The 17,822-nt window shown below is 38.5% G+C and overlaps 1 protein-coding gene and 1 long non-coding RNA gene across 2 annotated transcripts; one reads left to right on the top strand and one right to left on the bottom strand.

Annotated features, from left to right (window-relative positions):
* Nucleotides 1-79: 79 nt before the first annotated feature.
* LOC143148407 (uncharacterized) lies at nucleotides 80-16,908 on the bottom strand. The gene is made up of 49 exons (XM_076314710.1): nucleotides 16,680-16,908; nucleotides 16,311-16,442; nucleotides 15,643-15,802; nucleotides 15,163-15,348; nucleotides 14,646-14,857; nucleotides 14,404-14,560; nucleotides 13,955-14,091; nucleotides 13,619-13,769; nucleotides 13,206-13,335; nucleotides 12,792-13,007; nucleotides 12,621-12,746; nucleotides 12,173-12,259; nucleotides 11,966-12,099; nucleotides 11,820-11,845; nucleotides 11,757-11,764; nucleotides 11,640-11,682; nucleotides 11,484-11,567; nucleotides 11,382-11,439; nucleotides 11,214-11,287; nucleotides 10,800-11,072; nucleotides 10,432-10,502; nucleotides 10,273-10,302; nucleotides 9,957-10,221; nucleotides 8,883-9,014; nucleotides 8,365-8,524; nucleotides 7,956-8,141; nucleotides 7,675-7,886; nucleotides 7,452-7,614; nucleotides 7,123-7,259; nucleotides 6,493-6,640; nucleotides 6,260-6,389; nucleotides 5,848-6,032; nucleotides 5,652-5,798; nucleotides 5,549-5,568; nucleotides 5,168-5,185; nucleotides 4,952-5,121; nucleotides 4,800-4,807; nucleotides 4,678-4,722; nucleotides 4,596-4,617; nucleotides 4,331-4,526; nucleotides 3,718-3,855; nucleotides 3,413-3,572; nucleotides 3,076-3,261; nucleotides 2,434-2,633; nucleotides 1,964-2,126; nucleotides 1,568-1,719; nucleotides 937-1,084; nucleotides 541-673; nucleotides 80-311 (listed from the first exon to the last, which is right to left on the bottom strand). Exons 1-49 carry the CDS (start codon nucleotides 16,872-16,874, stop codon nucleotides 95-97), a joined length of 6,531 nt encoding a protein of 2,176 aa, XP_076170825.1. The 5' UTR covers nucleotides 16,875-16,908; the 3' UTR covers nucleotides 80-94.
* LOC143148613 (uncharacterized) lies at nucleotides 1,567-9,137 on the top strand. Its single transcript, XR_012992536.1, has 4 exons — nucleotides 1,567-3,284; nucleotides 3,465-3,570; nucleotides 3,652-8,153; nucleotides 8,243-9,137. It is a non-coding gene; the product is annotated as an uncharacterized LOC143148613 (long non-coding RNA).
* Nucleotides 16,909-17,822: the final 914 nt, after the last annotated feature.

The following is a 17,822-nucleotide window of genomic DNA, read 5'->3' as shown; positions in this document are numbered from 1 at the left end:
ATTATTGCTCGTAACGACTAACAAAATTACAATTATTCAAAGATTCTTTACGTCACGAAATAATTATAAATCAATTTAATTTCACAGATTACTATTAAAATACATTTCTATAATTCACCAGTTTGTGTCTGCAAGCACTGATAAGTGCCAAAATAATGTGCAGAGCTTTTTCATAATCCTCAGTCTTTTGATCGACTAAGCGATTATGCATAGTGAACATTTCATTGATATCCAATTGTAAACCAGAGTCTCCAGAGTCTGCCCAGACCACATTGAATGAAGCATTCTTTAAACTTATTGGTGTTGGGTTTCTACAATACAAAAAATACACAAATGTCTATGTAACTATGGTAGTAATGCAAAAGAACTTGTTAAATCATCATATTGGATGCCTACTAATCAAAAACATGCTATATTATTCAAAAGATATTATTGTTTCAATTATTCAATGCCATTGGAAAAAGTAAAATATTTATTGAATACTCTACAAATTGATCTACAAAGTTCTCCTTTTCTTTACAATGTTGAATTGTAACATACCCATATTTAGCAAAGTTAGCCCATAATTCAACCATTTTTTTTCGAAATTGATTGAAAGGATCTGTGGGGTCAGTAGGTGCATGTAATGCTTCCACATTAAATATATAGCCAATATCATCCGTATGGGCTGTTCCTAAAATAAATTACAGTATTTAATGTAATATTAATTTGTAATACACAGGAAAGTATCTTCGGTGTGAGTTGAGGATCAACCTTTGAGAATTGGTATGTCTAATTGTTTTCATGAGAAAATATCTTAAATTTGATTCAGTTTTTAAAGTTCCAACTTATTGTAGTTAAACCTGTCTTAAGGTTCTTTGATTACTGTATTCATTACTATTGAAAGCAGTAGCTAATGTTATTTTTTATTAGTGCACAATTGTAAGGACTACATACCATTTAAAGGATTGCCGTTTAATCGGTGCATAGAGTATTGTGTCTGTTGCGATACTTGGTAATAATAAACAGAATAATTTTGGTTATGTTTTACCAACAATTTCTGAGTCAAGTCAATGGGACCCCTGAAAAAGAGGTCTGTTGTAATCTGTAAAGAACATAAATTTTTGCAGATAGTCAGAAAATGGACCAATTCCTTTAGATGTTAGATATTCAAAATCTTGCAAAAGAGAAATAACTATTATAGGTTTTTAAAAGTTTAGAGCACATGCAAAAATATTTCTTAAAATAGTGACATAAGAAACTTTTTCATTAATACAAGCATTTCTTTTGGTTTTAAGTATAAGTGCCTTAGTCACCTTATTATTTAATAGAAGCTCACAAGATGAATATAATGATTTAGAGTTTATGGATCACAATATTGGATCACCAAGAGGCAGTTATGAAGAAAAAATATTTTTCTTCGAGAGATAGATGTAACAATTTAGGAATTTGCATCTTAACATATCAAATTCTAATTTAAGTATTTGAGATAATAACTATAAATAGTTAAGTGCTTTCAGGATCTGTATGTATTAGAACTTTCTTTCTTCTTTCTGGTAATTTAAATTATGGAGAATAACAACTGTACCTTCACTATTTCTTCAATACTCATTTCAGAAACTCTGTCTATAAGTTTCATGAGCTGGTCCATGGCTTTATCAAGAGTACCTCTGTTTTGTTTGATAGTGTCATTTAAAAACTTTTTGATCTGTTCTGTTATATTTATAGGCCTAAATGCAGCTGTAAGATGTAAAAATAATGTAGTATTAAGTATTAATAATGCTCAGCCCTTTATCTGTCATGACTAATGACTAACGCTGTTGGGTTTCTATGTATCTGATGTGACTAAGATTCTGTGTGACAGGTTCACTAAAATAGATAGTGAATCGTATCTTAAAAATTTTCTCTTAGGGAAGCATTTATGAAATCTGCAGCGACCGGGTTTGACAATGGTGATCTTGTTAGAAATATTTGTGATACTCACGACCCAGAAACATGAGCATCTCGTCGTTAGTGTAACCAAGCATCATGGGCTGTTGATTGAACTTGCCACTCTGATATTTCGTTATGGGACATTCCGTCAAAAATACGCTCTTATGAGGCACGATATTTGGATTCTCTATTGTCGGTCGGAACGGTAGAATATCCTGGAAATGTTTGAAGCTTAAAAATCGAAACCACAATTAGAGACAATAGTCCAATAGGCTGTTCATAGTCGTGTATAATCAAAAACATTTTATCCAATATTCTTTTTAAATTTAATTCTAATAGATGCCTGTTTCAGGAAACTGATCAAACTCCAAAAGACGGATTTTAGTCAGGGGCATTCTATACAGCCTGTTTGCAGTACCTTTCTTCTTTAGTAAGACGGTATTCTCTTCCGAAAACGTTTTTTTTTTTCTTCAAGAAGCTACGAAAGAATTTAAAAGACGCAAGGGCGATTAATGCTATTACCAAACCCACGTTCGTTGATGCTATCACAATATCCGGCGCAGGAGTGCGAAGAAAGAAGTTCAGTAGGCCGGTCTTATCCTTCCGCAGGAAACCAAGAAGAGCGGCAAGGTCGCGAGCATGTTGAATCGCTTCCTCAGGTGCCTGATAGGCCCATGGGCATAAAGGTGACCCGCTCATACTGATCGAGCGTACGAACAGATCTGATTAAAGAACATGTTAAGTTTACGAAATTCCAGAGTCGCGACGTAATTAGTAGATATCGTGATTCCCGCTTTCAAGCAACAACTTTTACCCCGTATTCAAGTAATCATCCTTACCTCTATTCGTATTTCTTCAACGCGATCGAATTTAACGCTTACCGGTGAAAATGAAAAAAAAATTTATAACACTATTCATTTCTTCCGATGAAACTGAGTCCAAATACGATCTTATTCGGATGATTTTCAATTATATAAAATTATTTATAAAACGAACGACTTTTGAATTCCACGGACACGTGTCCCTTCGAAAGAGGTGGTGTCCGGATTCATTTTTACGGGGAGAGCATCGTCGATCCATTGACATTTTCGTAACAATGAAATGTACATAAATTTTGATTTCGTGTATATAGTTCTCGTTATTCGAAAAAAATCGAACGCGCACCTCTTGATTTTTCCGACAACGTGTGAAAGCCCACCGAGGAAGCGCCAGCGCTTTCACCGAAAATTGTCACCCGTCTCGGATCGCCACCAAACGCAGCAATGTTGTTCTGTACCCATTGCAACACCAGGTTCTGATCCTTCAGACCAGCGTTGCCGGTAGCTCGCGGATGGTTCAGCGATAGGAATCCTAGAAACTCGAACGATCGCTTTGTAAGCTCGTCTGTCTTAAACGAGAAGTACGATAAATATTGGACAACTAAACGACAGTTGTACCGTAGATCGTTTCACGCAGTTATCCAATATTTATTGTATCTTCGAAACGAGAAAAGTGAATGTACCGAGAACACCCAGGCGATAATTGAAACTGACTAGAACAATGTCCTCTTCTAGGAAGAAATCAGGCCCGTACAACGATGCGTTGCTGTATCCAGCCATGTAGGCCCCACCGTGTATCCAGACCATCACTGCTTTTGAATTCAGCTGATCCTCGAACTGCGTCTGTCATGATTTTTACTTATTTGTTTACTCAGTTCCACAAGGCTATATGTACATAGTACTTTCTCTTTTCTCGTTTTAGGAGTTTCCAGAGTTCTCTTTGCTTTTGCCAATCGATACTGAAAGTACAATTACGACCAATGGTTACCTTAGGAGTGAACACGTTCAGATACAAGCAATCTTCGCTCCCGATTAAATTGGCCGAGGATGTGTCTATTTGGGGACACACGTTTCCTTCGTGGAAAGCGTTCAATGTTTTTTTCCATGGTTTCACGGGCACTGGTGGCTGCGATGATTATTTCAAAATACGTTTACGAGGACCAAGCTTCATTGTCAAGTACAGTTCGCGCACCGAAAGAATGCATCTAGCCCTTTAATAGCGTCTGTAAAATTTTCATCCGGATAAAAGTATCGAACGACGAACAAAGGGGAAACATTTTATCCGTCGCAATGAACGAATAAAAATTTAACCATTTAAGTCGCTACAGGTTGGTTTTGTTCGTTATCTTTTATACGAATAAAATTTTGTTCCTCTCTGAATCTGTGTATTTGCGAAGTACGTATATTCACGTATAGTACATAACATAGAGGGTAAATAGATTTATATTATATGGCGCTATAAAATTCAAAGAACATTAAAAAAAAAAGAGACAGTCTAGAGTAATCGATCTTAAGAGTGTCTTACAGAAGAAGATCGGTTGACCTTCAGATGCGTTCTTTCGGCCCGCGAACTGTATATCGGTGTACCTGTTCTGCGTTACCTTGAATCTGAGGTTGCCAGTAGGCGGTTTTGCGTATGGGATTCCCTTGAAGGATGAGTATTCGTGACTGTTCCATACGGTGCGCAATATTGTGCCACGAATAGGTCCCACACTGGTACGTACCACGGGTGTTTCGCGTATACATACGACCAGACACTGCGTCGATGATGCCAACACCGTGAAAGCGAGCCATACTCTGGGATACATTGTTCCGTTAACGCGCCGAGAAATCGTTCTGAGGTAAATCTACTTGCACGAAACGAACCTTGGCAATGCGTGCGGTGTCCCTTGCGAAATTATCGCGATTTTGTGTCAACTTATTGCGCTTTTCGCGATTTTATGTCAACTTAATGCGTTATCAGCAATGTCCCTCGTTGGTACACTTCGGTGGCCTGGTATACATTACGCGTCGTGTTTCAGCGTTATTGTCACGTACGACGAATGCTCGTTGGTCAATGAAAATATTTACACAACGAGCTGCGAAATAAGACCACGATGTGATAAAACGAGTTCCATCTCAGGACGCATCTCTGTGCTCCGGATGTCACACGATCGGTCCCACAAACGTGCATAGATTATCGAAACAGTTTATTTATTGGATCAGTTTCTCATTCGCTATACAAAAGGCTAAGTATCGATTGTTTTAATTCTACATTAGGTACTCTTGAATTCTCGTAGTAGGTAACGACTCTTCTTGAACGAGACGTGTTCTTCGTAGGCGAGTGTCCCTGTGTTTTACTGGCGTAACTAGTTAGGCATTTCGATGAAGCTGGTTGGACCTTCTGACGAAGCTAATTAAACCTTTTAACGATCTGTGATATTTCTTCCTACGTTTACACAGTAAGTGAATTTTATCTGTCCAAGTATTTCGTAGATAGATTTAATATACTATCTATTAATTACGTGTATCGTCATTATAGATTATTAGGTTCGTTAGGTGTCCTTGAGTTGTAACAAAGGCGTATAGATATAATTACATCTAATTGGTACCCGAAGGTGATTAAGGGGACACATTAAAAGTGTGGTAATTTCTTAATTACGTAGAATACATAAAACAAAATATTCTATCGAGACATTGAATTATCTATAAGATAATATTTTTTTCAGTAATATACACATTATATGGAGCATTCAATGTCTCTTTTAATCTATGTCGAATCTCAGTGACAAAATTTGCACCAATTCGTTTCTATAGCAATGCTATAGATATTCAAGTACCTGTACAATTCTGTCGCACTCTGTGTACATCGAATTAATTTGTCTTCTTTCGACTTACAGATTTTTTAATACGAAACTACTCGCTTATTCGGATTGTATCTACTGTACGTGTCCGAGAAGATTGCATTTGGAGTTACGGCGGGTTCCATTCGCTCAGGGGCCATCTCCTTAGGCGCGTACCGAACGAATATGCGCTGCAGTGATTGCCATTGAACGAAAGGGACCAGTAACAATGTCAAATGCAATTTGTCTTGCATTCATAGAGCCCAGAGAATGTCTATTAGAAACCTGCTTCGATCAATGTTTGCATTTTGCGTTTTGCGACAACGTATCGTAATACAACTTCTGATTCAATTCATCGTCCGAAGATAATAAACGGTTCTTCATCGTGAACAGTGTGTTTCCGATATCCAGCTGCAAACCCTGCTGCCCCGATGGTTCCCAATGTGTGTCGTTCATATTGGAATCGGGTGGAGTAGGATTCCTGTGAACATAATTAAATACTTTCTCTCAGAATTCTCCTCCATTTTCTGAGAGAATAAATTTGACGTTTGGCAAGTCGAGGACGTTGAACGAAAGAAAATCTTTTTCATCTATTGATGATAGTGACTACCTGGTAGTGTTGGAACTGTAATTACGGACGAGGGCAAGTATGCAGATATTGTGTATATAATAACGCAAATTGTTATTTAAAATTACGAATTTATTTACCCGTATTTGATGAAGTTCGTCCACATCGAGACGATCCTTTTGCAATATAAATTGTACGAGTTGTCTGGGTCCGTAGGTGTGAACATTTCTATGCGGAACAGCAGAGGAAGATCATCGATGTGAGATGTGCCTAAAACAATCGTCATCGGAGGTTTGCGTCAAGCACAGCACGGACAATGATAAGTTGAAAAATACGAGTTGCGTTAGAGAGTTTGAATTATCGAGGTAGTTACCGTGTAAGTTTGAATTGAGTAATCTGTGAAAATTGTACTTCGTGTCGTACGATAGCCGATAGTAGTACATAAGGTTGTTGCCATCGTCTTTGGTTAGTAACTTTTGCGTGAGATCGATAGGCACTCTCATAAAATACGCACTTGACGTCTGAAAGTGACGAAAGACGTCTTACCAAACAAATGGAAATGTTCACTTGGTCTTGTCCAGATAAGATCGATTAACATTTCAAATTTATTCGCACTGTACAAGCAATACTTTCTGTAATAAACCCTCGTTATAACGTGGCGTTTGTACCTCGATAAAACCTAACGTGTTCACGTTCTTGGATAATAATGTTTATATTTTTCGTTGTAGCTTCACGAATATCACAACGATGAATGAATCGTTAAAAATAAGTCCAAATGTAAGAAGAAGTAGTCCAAGTATGATCGTGTTCGTTGCTCGATCGATAATACCGTCACGAAGATAGCGAGAAATATGAAAGTCTGCAAGTTGCGCGGGAACAAATTCGCTACCGTCCCTCTTTAAAGCGTTTCAAGCGTGCGCGTTTAAACGAGGGTATGTGTACATCTCACGAAACGTCCGTGAATATATATAATTGTAGTTTAATTATATAACGGATGAATTACCTCTATTATATTCAGTATAGTTTCGTAAGTATACGAATTCAAGAAACTCATGACATTGCTCAGATCAATTATCCACTTTAATGTCTTGATAAAGGTTTGAGTATACTGGTTCAGCATCTGTCGTGCTACATCTATTACTGCAACGTGCAAAATAGTGATTAGACCTCGAGAGGAAGAACAAAAGATATTCAAACTGCAAGTATTCCGAACGTTCGTAATTCGAACGAGAAAGTATCGTTGCTATTCTCTACGAAGTGTACTCTCTCTCTCGAAAACAGTGTTCACGGTTTCGAAATTGTTTTAGCTGTCGACGTAGCATTTGCGCTTACTTGCTATGAACAGAATCATCTCCTCCGTGTTGTAACCGATCATCGTAGGCACGCGAGTGAAGTTCCCCGTTTTGAAGTACGACAGAGGACAATCGTCCAGGAAGATGTTCTCCGGATCAGCTCCAGTTTCGTATGTTGGTAGGAACGCTATGTTGATCGGTAACTTTAACACACATTTCCAATTATACGTGCACGTTGCTCAAAATGGTAACTGAAATCGTACCGGTAAATGTAAATTGTTCATGATCATGGCTCCGTTAACAATATCCACCACGTCAGCTTTCTTCAAGGAGATCAGTAGCTCCGAGGCGTTCCAAGTATAGATACCCATATTTCTGCCTAACAGATGAGCTTCGGAAAGAGAGTCCGTTGGTGTCTTGTATGCCCATGGACACAATGCAGTACCACTTTGCATGATAACCTGATGGAACAGACCTGGAAAGAAATGTTCGTTGAGTGGTGGCAACGTCTGGACACACGAGACGAGTTTTTTAGTTATCTTACCACGCGATTTTGGCGAAAACATATGATAATTCACTGACGCGGCACCAGAACTCATACCCAATAAAGTTACCCGATTAGGATCGCCGCCGAATTTGGCGATGTTCTTCTGCACCCATTGCATGGCCAAATTCTGATCCTTCAGAGCTTGATTGCCCGATGCATCTGGTAGTCCCAACGCCAGAAATCCTGAAAGAGCAGGTACAGTTCAAGAACTTTGGGCTTATAATTAATTTCTATCGACACAGTCAATAGTATTATATTATATTAATCTTCGATTTTGTTAATAGATACCTACTTCGAACTGTACGATTTCTGGATATGAAATTGTGTTTCTTTTCTTTTGATTCGAAGATGGCCAATTGTATGATCGAAGACTAATTTCATTGTATCGAGACATTTTATATAATACCTAAAGGACCAAGACGGTAATTCATGGCGACCATGACTATATCGTCCTCTATGAACCAGTCAGGTCCCTGTAAATTCTTCGCGTTGCTTCCTGTTATGAAGGCACTGCTGTGTATCAAGACCATCACGGGCTTCAATGTCGTGATGTTGGTGAAGTCCAACTGCATAGAAAGAATGGGACACTTTCGTGCATTGAATTTTGGAACGATTGTGCAGTGTATCTTTCTCGAGCCTAGACGAAGTGACAACGATATTGGTGAAATATTGTAACGCAGTACGACGTAACGTTTCTCAAATTGTACTCGACACGATGTGAACAAGTGTTTCGGGAAGAAGAGTAATTAATAATACAAAAATTGAGTAAAGTGAGTATATTGTGTAATAGATTGTACAATAAGTTTTATCGAACGACAGATATAGAACAACTTGGTATATTTTCGAACAACCTAGTATATTTGTACGGTACACCATTTCTGCAGTTAGAATTGTTAATATTATTTTCGTTCGGAGAATACTCACCACAGGTGTATACACGTTCAGGTACAGACAGTCCTCCTCTCCACGTGGACCAATATTCAAATATTGTGTGCACATAGAAGACTCCCGTATTACAGTTTTCACATCGGTCCATGGATCTGCTTCAACAGGGTCCTACTCATAATAAAATCTGGTATTTCATTTTAAGGTGAGATTCTTTAATAACGTTTTTCATTTCGCCGCTGATTCTGTTTTATTTGCGAATGAATAAATTCGAACAATGTGAAAATAATCAAACTAGAGAAATTGGGGGGGGGGGGGGGGGCGACGAAAAGAATCCTCTCAAGCTCGTCTTGAAGATTACTCTAAACGATACTTTTATGATATTACGACCTCTAAGGGAGTTCGAAGAACAGAAATAAAATTGAATCTAAACAATGGTTAATGATAATCTAATTATTTTCTTCTGGATTTTTGTAATTAATATATATGTACGATTTAATATTCTTTTCTAGCTTTATGTGTACACAATATTATTTTTACACTGTTTAAATTTAAACTTATTTCTCTTCCTCGGTCACTTCGAGGAAGTCGCGATTCAGATCCGGTTCAAGGTAGATGTTATTTTGCAATAAATTTTTCGACGACTTTTTTCATCGCGATTACATGCAGTTGTTCGTATTATTTAAATTTTCTCAAGGCATTCTTTTTTCCTTCAGTAATTACCTACTGTTATTTGCGCGAGAATACTAATGTGTATCTAAGAATTATGTAAACAGATGGAAATGGCTGAAAATCGACGCTATTAACAATTTCTGAGGCAAGAAATGTTATGTTATACTATTTACGTGCAAACTAACTTTACTAATCAATTTTTCGTAAATGGATATAAATGATAATATACAGAATATACTATCAGTATATTGGCTAACGAAATGACGAGTATTAAGTTTTTCGATTCTACACTAGACTCTTTGTAAGATTAGTAAACGATACAGATACGAAACAGTGCACTTGTGATAAACAAGAGAAGTCACGAACAAATTGATCAGAAGTGTGAGGAATTATTGTTCTAAATTTCGTTCCAAAGTTCTGAATACTTATTGGTAATCTTACCTTGAATCTGAGGTCTCCAACAGGTGGTTTGGCAAAGGGTATACCATAAAAGACCGAGTAAGGCATGGAATGAAATGCAGTCGGTAATATTCTACCTCGAACGTCGCCTTTGTCAGTTTGGATGACTTGTGTAAAATGTTGACATTTTACCGTCAATGCATATAGCATAATGATTTGTAGGAGCGCGTATTTCATCGTTCTATCGAGTTCGTCCGCGTAACAAGATCTAGCGTAATCATAGATCGGTTTATATAGTCCTGAGTACCTGGATGTTTATATGTATTTGTATATATTAGTATCACGATGCTATTATTGCGCAGTGAAGATTTGAAAGTGTAATTCAGTACTGGTATTGTGAGGATCACCAAGCACTCCGATAAGATCAACGCGTAACCCAAACACCAGGCTCACCGATAATCAAAAACCATGTATATAAACCACCGACCGGCGAATAAAGATTCATTCATTGTGCCACCTCACTCGAGTCAGTATATTCTCTACGGAGATATTCGCTACGCGGTAACTTTTAGTGATTACCTCCTTTTTCTACGGAGCAGGGAACAAGTCAAGTTAAGTATATATAATATCTATATACAAGTTAACTATATATATATATATATATATATTATAGTAGAGGAATAGGCATATTTTCCTATACATATATTTCACTCTACATATATATATATATATATTAAGTATATATAGTATCGGTATTGTTGTCATCCTCGTGAATAATAATTATTGGTAGAAAGTTAATTTTTAAACGACGATACATTCTAGAAGAGAGAAATGAATCTCGTTTTCGTATTTCGAATCGTCAAGTAAACCATATCGGGGGAATACGTTGACGCTTCGTATAGATTGGATAATTTTTAAATTGAATGGAAAAAGATCAATATTATTTTTACACTCCCTTCGTTCAAAAGTGCAAGGACAGGTAACACAACGAAACGGATAATTTATACGTCTCTGAATCGTAATAAATGCCATCGCATTATTTTGTTTGATACGCTCATGATCAACTAATAATATGCTTACGATACAACGTAACGAAACAAAAAACAAATTTGCGTCATCCTGTGAAAAACACTGGACTTTTTCATCCGGAGGAATATTCTATTAAATTGAAGAATACGTATTTTATTAATATTATTATTTCATTAATGTGGTATCGGATTTTTCGTGTCCGCTTGGGTCTGCTTCGAGCGCAGGCTTAGAAGAGATAACGCGTGCGAACAGACCTGCGTTAAGGTGAACACTTGGCGCCCATCTCTTCGCTAGGTTTCGTGGAAGGTACGAGTATCCCTTTACAGGGGGTCTTGCGAGACGACCTAGCGTGTGAATGCACGAGGACAAAAGGGAATACACGTGGAGGAAATGAGGAGTGTTTGGAAAAGACGAACGATTAGGATGGTCGAACGTGACCGAATGTCTGAAGTGAGAGGCACTGAGGATTAGAACGAAAGAGAATTAATGCGCGTGGCTATATAGGGTGCGAGAGGAACGTTTTTGACACAGTATGTCCACAGTATGTCTCGAGAAGTATAACGTAGTATGTCGTAGAATGACACAGTATGTCATAGTGAGAAAGAAGAGTACGTAATAGTATGTCTGGGTAAAAAGACGTAATAAGACGAAAGACTAGTAAAAGACGTAAGCGACAAAGACGATAAAGACACATGCCAAGGGCATCAAGACGATTAGCTTAGTCTTGTACACGGTTGATCTATGTTTAGTGAAAAGCGAAACTAATCGCCAACACCACGTCTAATACTAATGACACTGTAACTTATAATATACTTAATGTACTTAAATATACATGAACACACCGCACGAGTACAACAATTATTTGGGGGCTCGTACGGGGATCAATAATTTTGTACACTTGTCTGTGATCGAGACAACATTAATAACGATTCGAAACAGGTTCTTATTATTGTGAATTCCTTCCACGATTATCATTTATTTTTATACCGGTGCTCGATGAATCTAAAGTGCACTCTACGAACCGAAATGATCGTTACTGTAAACTTTAAGCTGGAATTTGGATGGTGGTAATTTAGGTATTGTGGGAGGATGATAAAAAGTCACGGTAGGCGGTCCATGATCGAACATTGCACTCTTGGCGCCTAACTTTGCGTTACTATAGTCGTTGAACAACATATGACGTGTGCGAGTCGTTTTTGTATACGTTGTCTACTTTTTTATCGGTCTACAATACAACTGTGTGCGAAACCTTGATACAATATGATTTGTGTATATGTGTGTGAGCGTAGAGTTGATGTTGCGAATGAATCGAGTATCTATGAACAAAACGAAAGACAATCGAACCAAGATTGCTCGTGAAATTGATTTTCTAGAGCTATCGTTATTACGACTACCAACTTTGTATTATATATATTGGGTTGTTCGGAAAGTCATTTCGTTCTCCAAAATGGAGAATATATAATTTAATAAAATGTTTACACGCTCTAAAAAAAATCGTGTTTCATTTTCACCAAAAAGAAACGAAATGACTTTCCGAACAACCCAATATATATACATATAATATTAAAACTACACCGCAATATCAAAAGTCTTATCGTATATTATTTACAATGTATTGACAACTAGTGTTTCAAACTAGAGGTGATTTTACATTCATCGTTCATCATTTAAGTGTACAATTGCAGCGAACAGAGGACCGTCCAAGTAAATCGTACCCAGGACTGACGTTCAGTCGGCATAATTAATCGTGCTGAATAATAGCGGCAGTGTGTCAAACTTTTTCGACGAAACTTGGTGAATCCACTTCAATGGGTCACGTTTTACAGACAAAAGTCGCGGACCGCGTTCTATTCGTATGGATCGAAGAGCTTCGAAGTATAAGAAATACAAACGCTAGAGTACGGCAACATATCGAAATAGGTCTCCATGTACGACTGATCGTCCGGAGGGAGTGAACGATTCGTCATCACGAACAACTCGTTTCCTATATCCAGTTGCAGACCTTCGCGTCCCGATGGTAACCATTGGTCGTTGACCGAAAACAATTTCGCGGGCGTAGGATTCCTGTAAAAATAATATTGGGTTGTTCAGAAAGTCACTTCGTTTTCCAAAACGGAGAATATATAATTTAATAAAATGTTTATACGCTATAAAAAAATCGTGTTTCATTTTCACTAAAAAAAAAAAACGAAATGACTTTTCGAATAATACATCGTTGAAATTGGGGACAAGAATGGGTTTACTTCGTATCGTGTTTCTTACCCAAATTTAGCGAAATTCGTCCACATCGAAACGACCCTTTTGCGGTACACGTTGTAAGGTTCGCTCGGATCGGTGGGTGAAATTAATCCTATATGGAATAACAGATCGAGGTCGTCGGTATGAGCCGTGCCTGAAACGAACGTTACCGATGCGTTAACGAAGCACGCCGAGGGAAATATATTTGGATCGTTCGGAAAGTCATTTCGTTTTTTTTTTTGTGAAAATAAAACACGATTTTTTTAGAGCGTATGAACATTTTATTAAGTTATATATTCTCTATTTTGGAGAACGAAATGACTTTCCGAACAACCTGATATTTGGGTCACTCGAGAAGGAAGCTCGTCGTATATGAAAAATAATCAACGAATATAATTATTACTTATTTGAAACATTACACGATTTGAATAAATTACCGTCTATTTTCGAGTCAAGTGCTCTGTGCAGATTGTTCTTCGTATCGTACGACAGCCGGTAATAGTAAACGGGTGAATCGTCGTCGTTGTATTTGGTTAGTAACCTCTGCATGAGATCGATGAGTCCGCTGAAGTCATGTAACGTTGCTGGCTGAAAGGGACGAATATTGAGTATCGTGAAACGCGCGCGAGCATGTATTCTAGGGAGAACGAAAGATCGGTCCCGGTATCAATGGGTATGCGTTACCATCGGTGGGTAAAGTAGCACGCGGATAAATCGGGAACGATCTTTCACTTTCACCCTGTAACGTGTCAGACGCGCATAGAGTAGACTACCTTTATCATATTGTACAGGGTAGTATTCGTGTACGAGTTGACCGTATTTATGATGAAACTGATCGTACCAAATGGATCTATCCACCTAACGATATAGAGTAAGATATTTCGCACTTCTTGTCGTACTATATCAAACCCTGAGGGTACAAAAGCAGAGCGTCAGAGTAGCGCACAAAAATTGAACATAACCTCACACATTGCTGGCTCAATCAGTGATAGAATTTTTCTGCTGAATTAGATCTCACAAATTCCGATAATTACGTTTGCAAGTATATGCAAACATCGAACAAAGAAGCGACCAGTCTCACAGAAATGCCCACGAGGAACAAAAAGTTTACATACCGTGGATGTTTTATTTTTTTTTTTTAAATTAAACGTTTGGGAGATACAACCTGGACGATGCAAATTTGCAAATTAACCGACTGGACCAGCAGTAGGGGTACACTTACCTGCTATGAACAGGCTCGACTCGTCTGTATTGTAACCCAACATTGTGGGGACACGAGTGAAGTTCCCGGAAACAAGATACTTTATGGGGCAGTCCTCCAGGAAAGTATTTTTGAGCTTTAAATCGACTTCGATCGTCGGTAAGAACGAGAAGTGCATCTTAACAGAAGAATACAGAATGTAACGGCACACCTTTGACACTTGGAAAACAATTTTCCCGATGACTTTATTGGGGGAAAAATACCGGCAATTGGAAACTGGTCATAGAACCGACTGCATTCACGATGTCTGTTGCGCTAGCTTGCTTCAAAGCGATCAGTAGCTCTACGTTATTATTGGCAACAATGTTCAGCTTCTCGGCTAGTTTACGAGCATAGATAATTGCATCGGTTGGTGCCTGATACGCCCATGGTGATATGGGGGTCCCGCTTTGACTGATTGCTTTCTGGAATAAACCTGCGAAGAGGTTAAACAACCGTTAGCTAGAATTTATATCTTGAGTTTCTTAGGAATTATTAAGTGATCCGGAAAGTCGTTTTGTTTTTTAAACGGAGAATGTATAATTTAATCAAATGTTTATAGACTCTAAAGATATCGGGTTTCATTTTCACCAAAAAAAAAACAAAAAAAAAACGAAATGACTTTCCGAACAACTTAATGATTCCTAAGAGACTCGTTCCGTGAACGTTGAAATTAAAAAAAGTACATAATCAGGTTCACGACTCGTACGAGATTTGCATGAACGGCGTGAGCATCCCTACCATGTGATTTCGATGACAGTAAATGATATCCCACGGACGCGCCACCAGCGCTCTCGCCGAATATCGTCACTTGGTTAGGATCGCCTCCGAATTTGGCGATGTTGCGTTGCACCCACTGCAACGCGAGATTCTGGTCCTTCAAACCTTGATTACCCTGCGCTCCGGGAAGTTTCAAGGCCAGAAATCCTTGAAAAAACGTGCAACAAATGACCTCGCGCGACTTGAAAGCGGGGTGGGCACTCGGACGCTTTGTATCCGAGTCGCGAGAGATTTCACCGAGTGGGAAAATGTTTTTTCTACTTTCACGAAACTCTGTGGAGGTTTGCAGAGCTGATAAAAATATGTAATACGTTTTTTTTTGGATACGGTAAGTCAAGTTTCAAGGTTAACTCCAGCTTCTTGAAGTTCGTTTTCTCAGGTATCGTTTATTTTTAGCGGCTCTAGAAACCTGTTTAGTTTTTTCATGATACTTGTCAGTACCTAAAGCACCGAGACGGTAATTGAGACTGACAAAGACTACGTCCTCCTCCAGGATGAAGTCAGGCCCGTATATACCTTGATGAGCGGTGCCTATTTGAAACCCACCGCCGTATATCCAAACCATCACCGATTTCAAGGTCTCGATGTTCGTGAAATTCATCTGCAAAGTATCGTATTGTATTCATTTTGAACCCGACTCACGTGGCAATAACATAACAAGTTCTTTTTCGCTTCGAAGTTTTGGCCATCGAGTGCACGTAATGCATATCGTTCACCTGTTTCATTGAACGCGTGTAGCTCGGCCTCGGCGCGAGATAAATACCTCTGTCTACCCCGTTTTCAAGTAAACCGGTGTTTTTTGTCGCTGAAAATCGGAAAAATTACGCTTTTATCGCGTAACCGTTCACCTCTTTTTAACTGGACGCACAAGGCTCGATTTCGGCACGGTATAAAAACCTCTACCTACCCCGCTTTCAAGTGAAATGGTGTTTTTTGTCCTTGTAAACCGAGAAATTGTTTTTGTCGTTAAAAAAATGGAAATTGTGTCTCGTGTCGAGGTCTCGGTTGGCCAAAATATCATTGAAGCTTCGTGAATGCAGCGATAAATAGGATATATATATATAGCATAGTATGGTTCCATTACATGGTATAATTCGAAGAATGCTTACCGTAGGGGTGTGAACGTTAAGGTACAAGCAATCTTCCTGTCCGAGGGGTCCAACACCGATGTATTGCATGCACGGGGGAACATTATCTATAGTTTTCACCACGTCTGTCCATGGATCGGTTTCCACGGGGGCCTATGTTCGAATGGATAGAAAAATAATGGAACGTGCAAATAAAATCTGATAATTAATTTCGGACCTCGTTCGTTGCACTCGGTTCGTCCTTCTATCGGGACAGAGTGATTTTCCCGCTTTCGTGCGAACGTTCTTACCCCGCATTCAAGTGACGAAATCGATCGACTCCTACCGTTGATTACGTTTCGTTCGATCACGTGGTTAATCGCCGGAGGACACTTGCGTCACGAGTCTTACCTGAAATCTGAGGCTGCCTACGGGCGGTTTCGCATATGGAATCCCCAAGAATGCGGAATACGGCATCGAATGCCAAGCGGTCTCTAATATTCTACCTTGGACGCGACCTTTGTCGGTTTGCACGACATCGGTCAATCTTTGACACCGTATCACCGACAGGTGGCCGACTATAAAGAAGAATAACGTGTACCTCATCTTTGCACCGAGTAAACGTCCAAGACGAGAAACGAATCGTGCGGTACATGGGCTAGTTTATATAGTCCTGGATGCCACGTGTTGAGCCATCACGTTAACATAATTTGCATTAGAAATGGTAATGATACGATTTTCATTTACCAGATTGTACTACACAGGAAACGATCACCAACGGTCCTGCATTTCGTTCGAAAATTATTTCCCGATTGTCGATCGGAGATTACATAATAATTACACTCTTTTCCTTCATTTGTCCCTGCGTGTTATATATTATTCCAGTTGCTCGCGTACCGTGACGAAGCATTTATTATCGATGGAGCTTGATACGTATGACTTTTAACCTTAGTATCCTTGTTGGTTTAAATAATTTGTATACTGTACGGACAGGATTAAGAATTGAAGAGCAGCTTCGTTTTTTCTCCGTGTCGTGGAAAAATTTCACCAAACAAGGAATTTATAGAAGCATCGAGGTTCGTGTGTTCGAAAAGTCACAGCGAGATATTGGGCTACTAAGGCAACGTTAAAACACTGTCCACTCACTGTTTATTCAGATCCGAGCTGGCGAGACGCGTCCGAGACTTAGCAATTCAAAGATTGCACTTGAAATATTTTACTACCTGAATTTCTCAGAGATAATTAATATCGAGACATGTGTATTATTAAATCGTGTTATCAAATAATTGCACTTCTTTTTCCAAGTATTTTATAATCAGACATTTCTATCTAAATAGGGTCGAAGGTGACGTTCGTATGTATAAATGTTTTCATAATGGAATAATCATTTTTCCGATATGGAAAATATGTTACGTAAAGTTTGACAGTAAACGTTTCATTATAGAGATATAAATAAATATTGTAATTTTTCTTACAGTACACAAAAAGTCGACTGTGCTTAATCGATTCATGTAGTTTTTATCAATTGGTAATAGTTCTCTTTAATTAATAGTT

The sequence above is a fragment of the Ptiloglossa arizonensis genome, chromosome 6 (genome assembly GCF_051014685.1).
Source record: "Ptiloglossa arizonensis isolate GNS036 chromosome 6, iyPtiAriz1_principal, whole genome shotgun sequence".
Classification (NCBI taxonomy): domain Eukaryota; kingdom Metazoa; phylum Arthropoda; class Insecta; order Hymenoptera; family Colletidae; genus Ptiloglossa; species Ptiloglossa arizonensis.
Note: the sequence above shows the minus strand (reverse complement) of the source record. Positions and strands in the feature narration are given on the sequence as shown.

What these genes read in the sequence shown, in the direction of transcription:
- LOC143148407 (XM_076314710.1), bottom strand. Translation starts at nt 16,874, where the DNA reads ATGAGGTACACGTTATTCTTCTTTATAGTCGGCCACCTGTCGGTGATA. An exon ending in TGAACAATTTACATTTACCG is followed by an intron (nt 7,615 to 7,674) that starts GTACGATTTCAG and finishes TGTGTGTTAAAG; the next exon opens with TTACCGATCAACATAGCGTT. An exon ending in ACGAACTTCATCAAATACGG is followed by an intron (nt 6,033 to 6,259) that starts GTAAATAAATTC and finishes TTATGTTCACAG; the next exon opens with GAATCCTACTCCACCCGATT.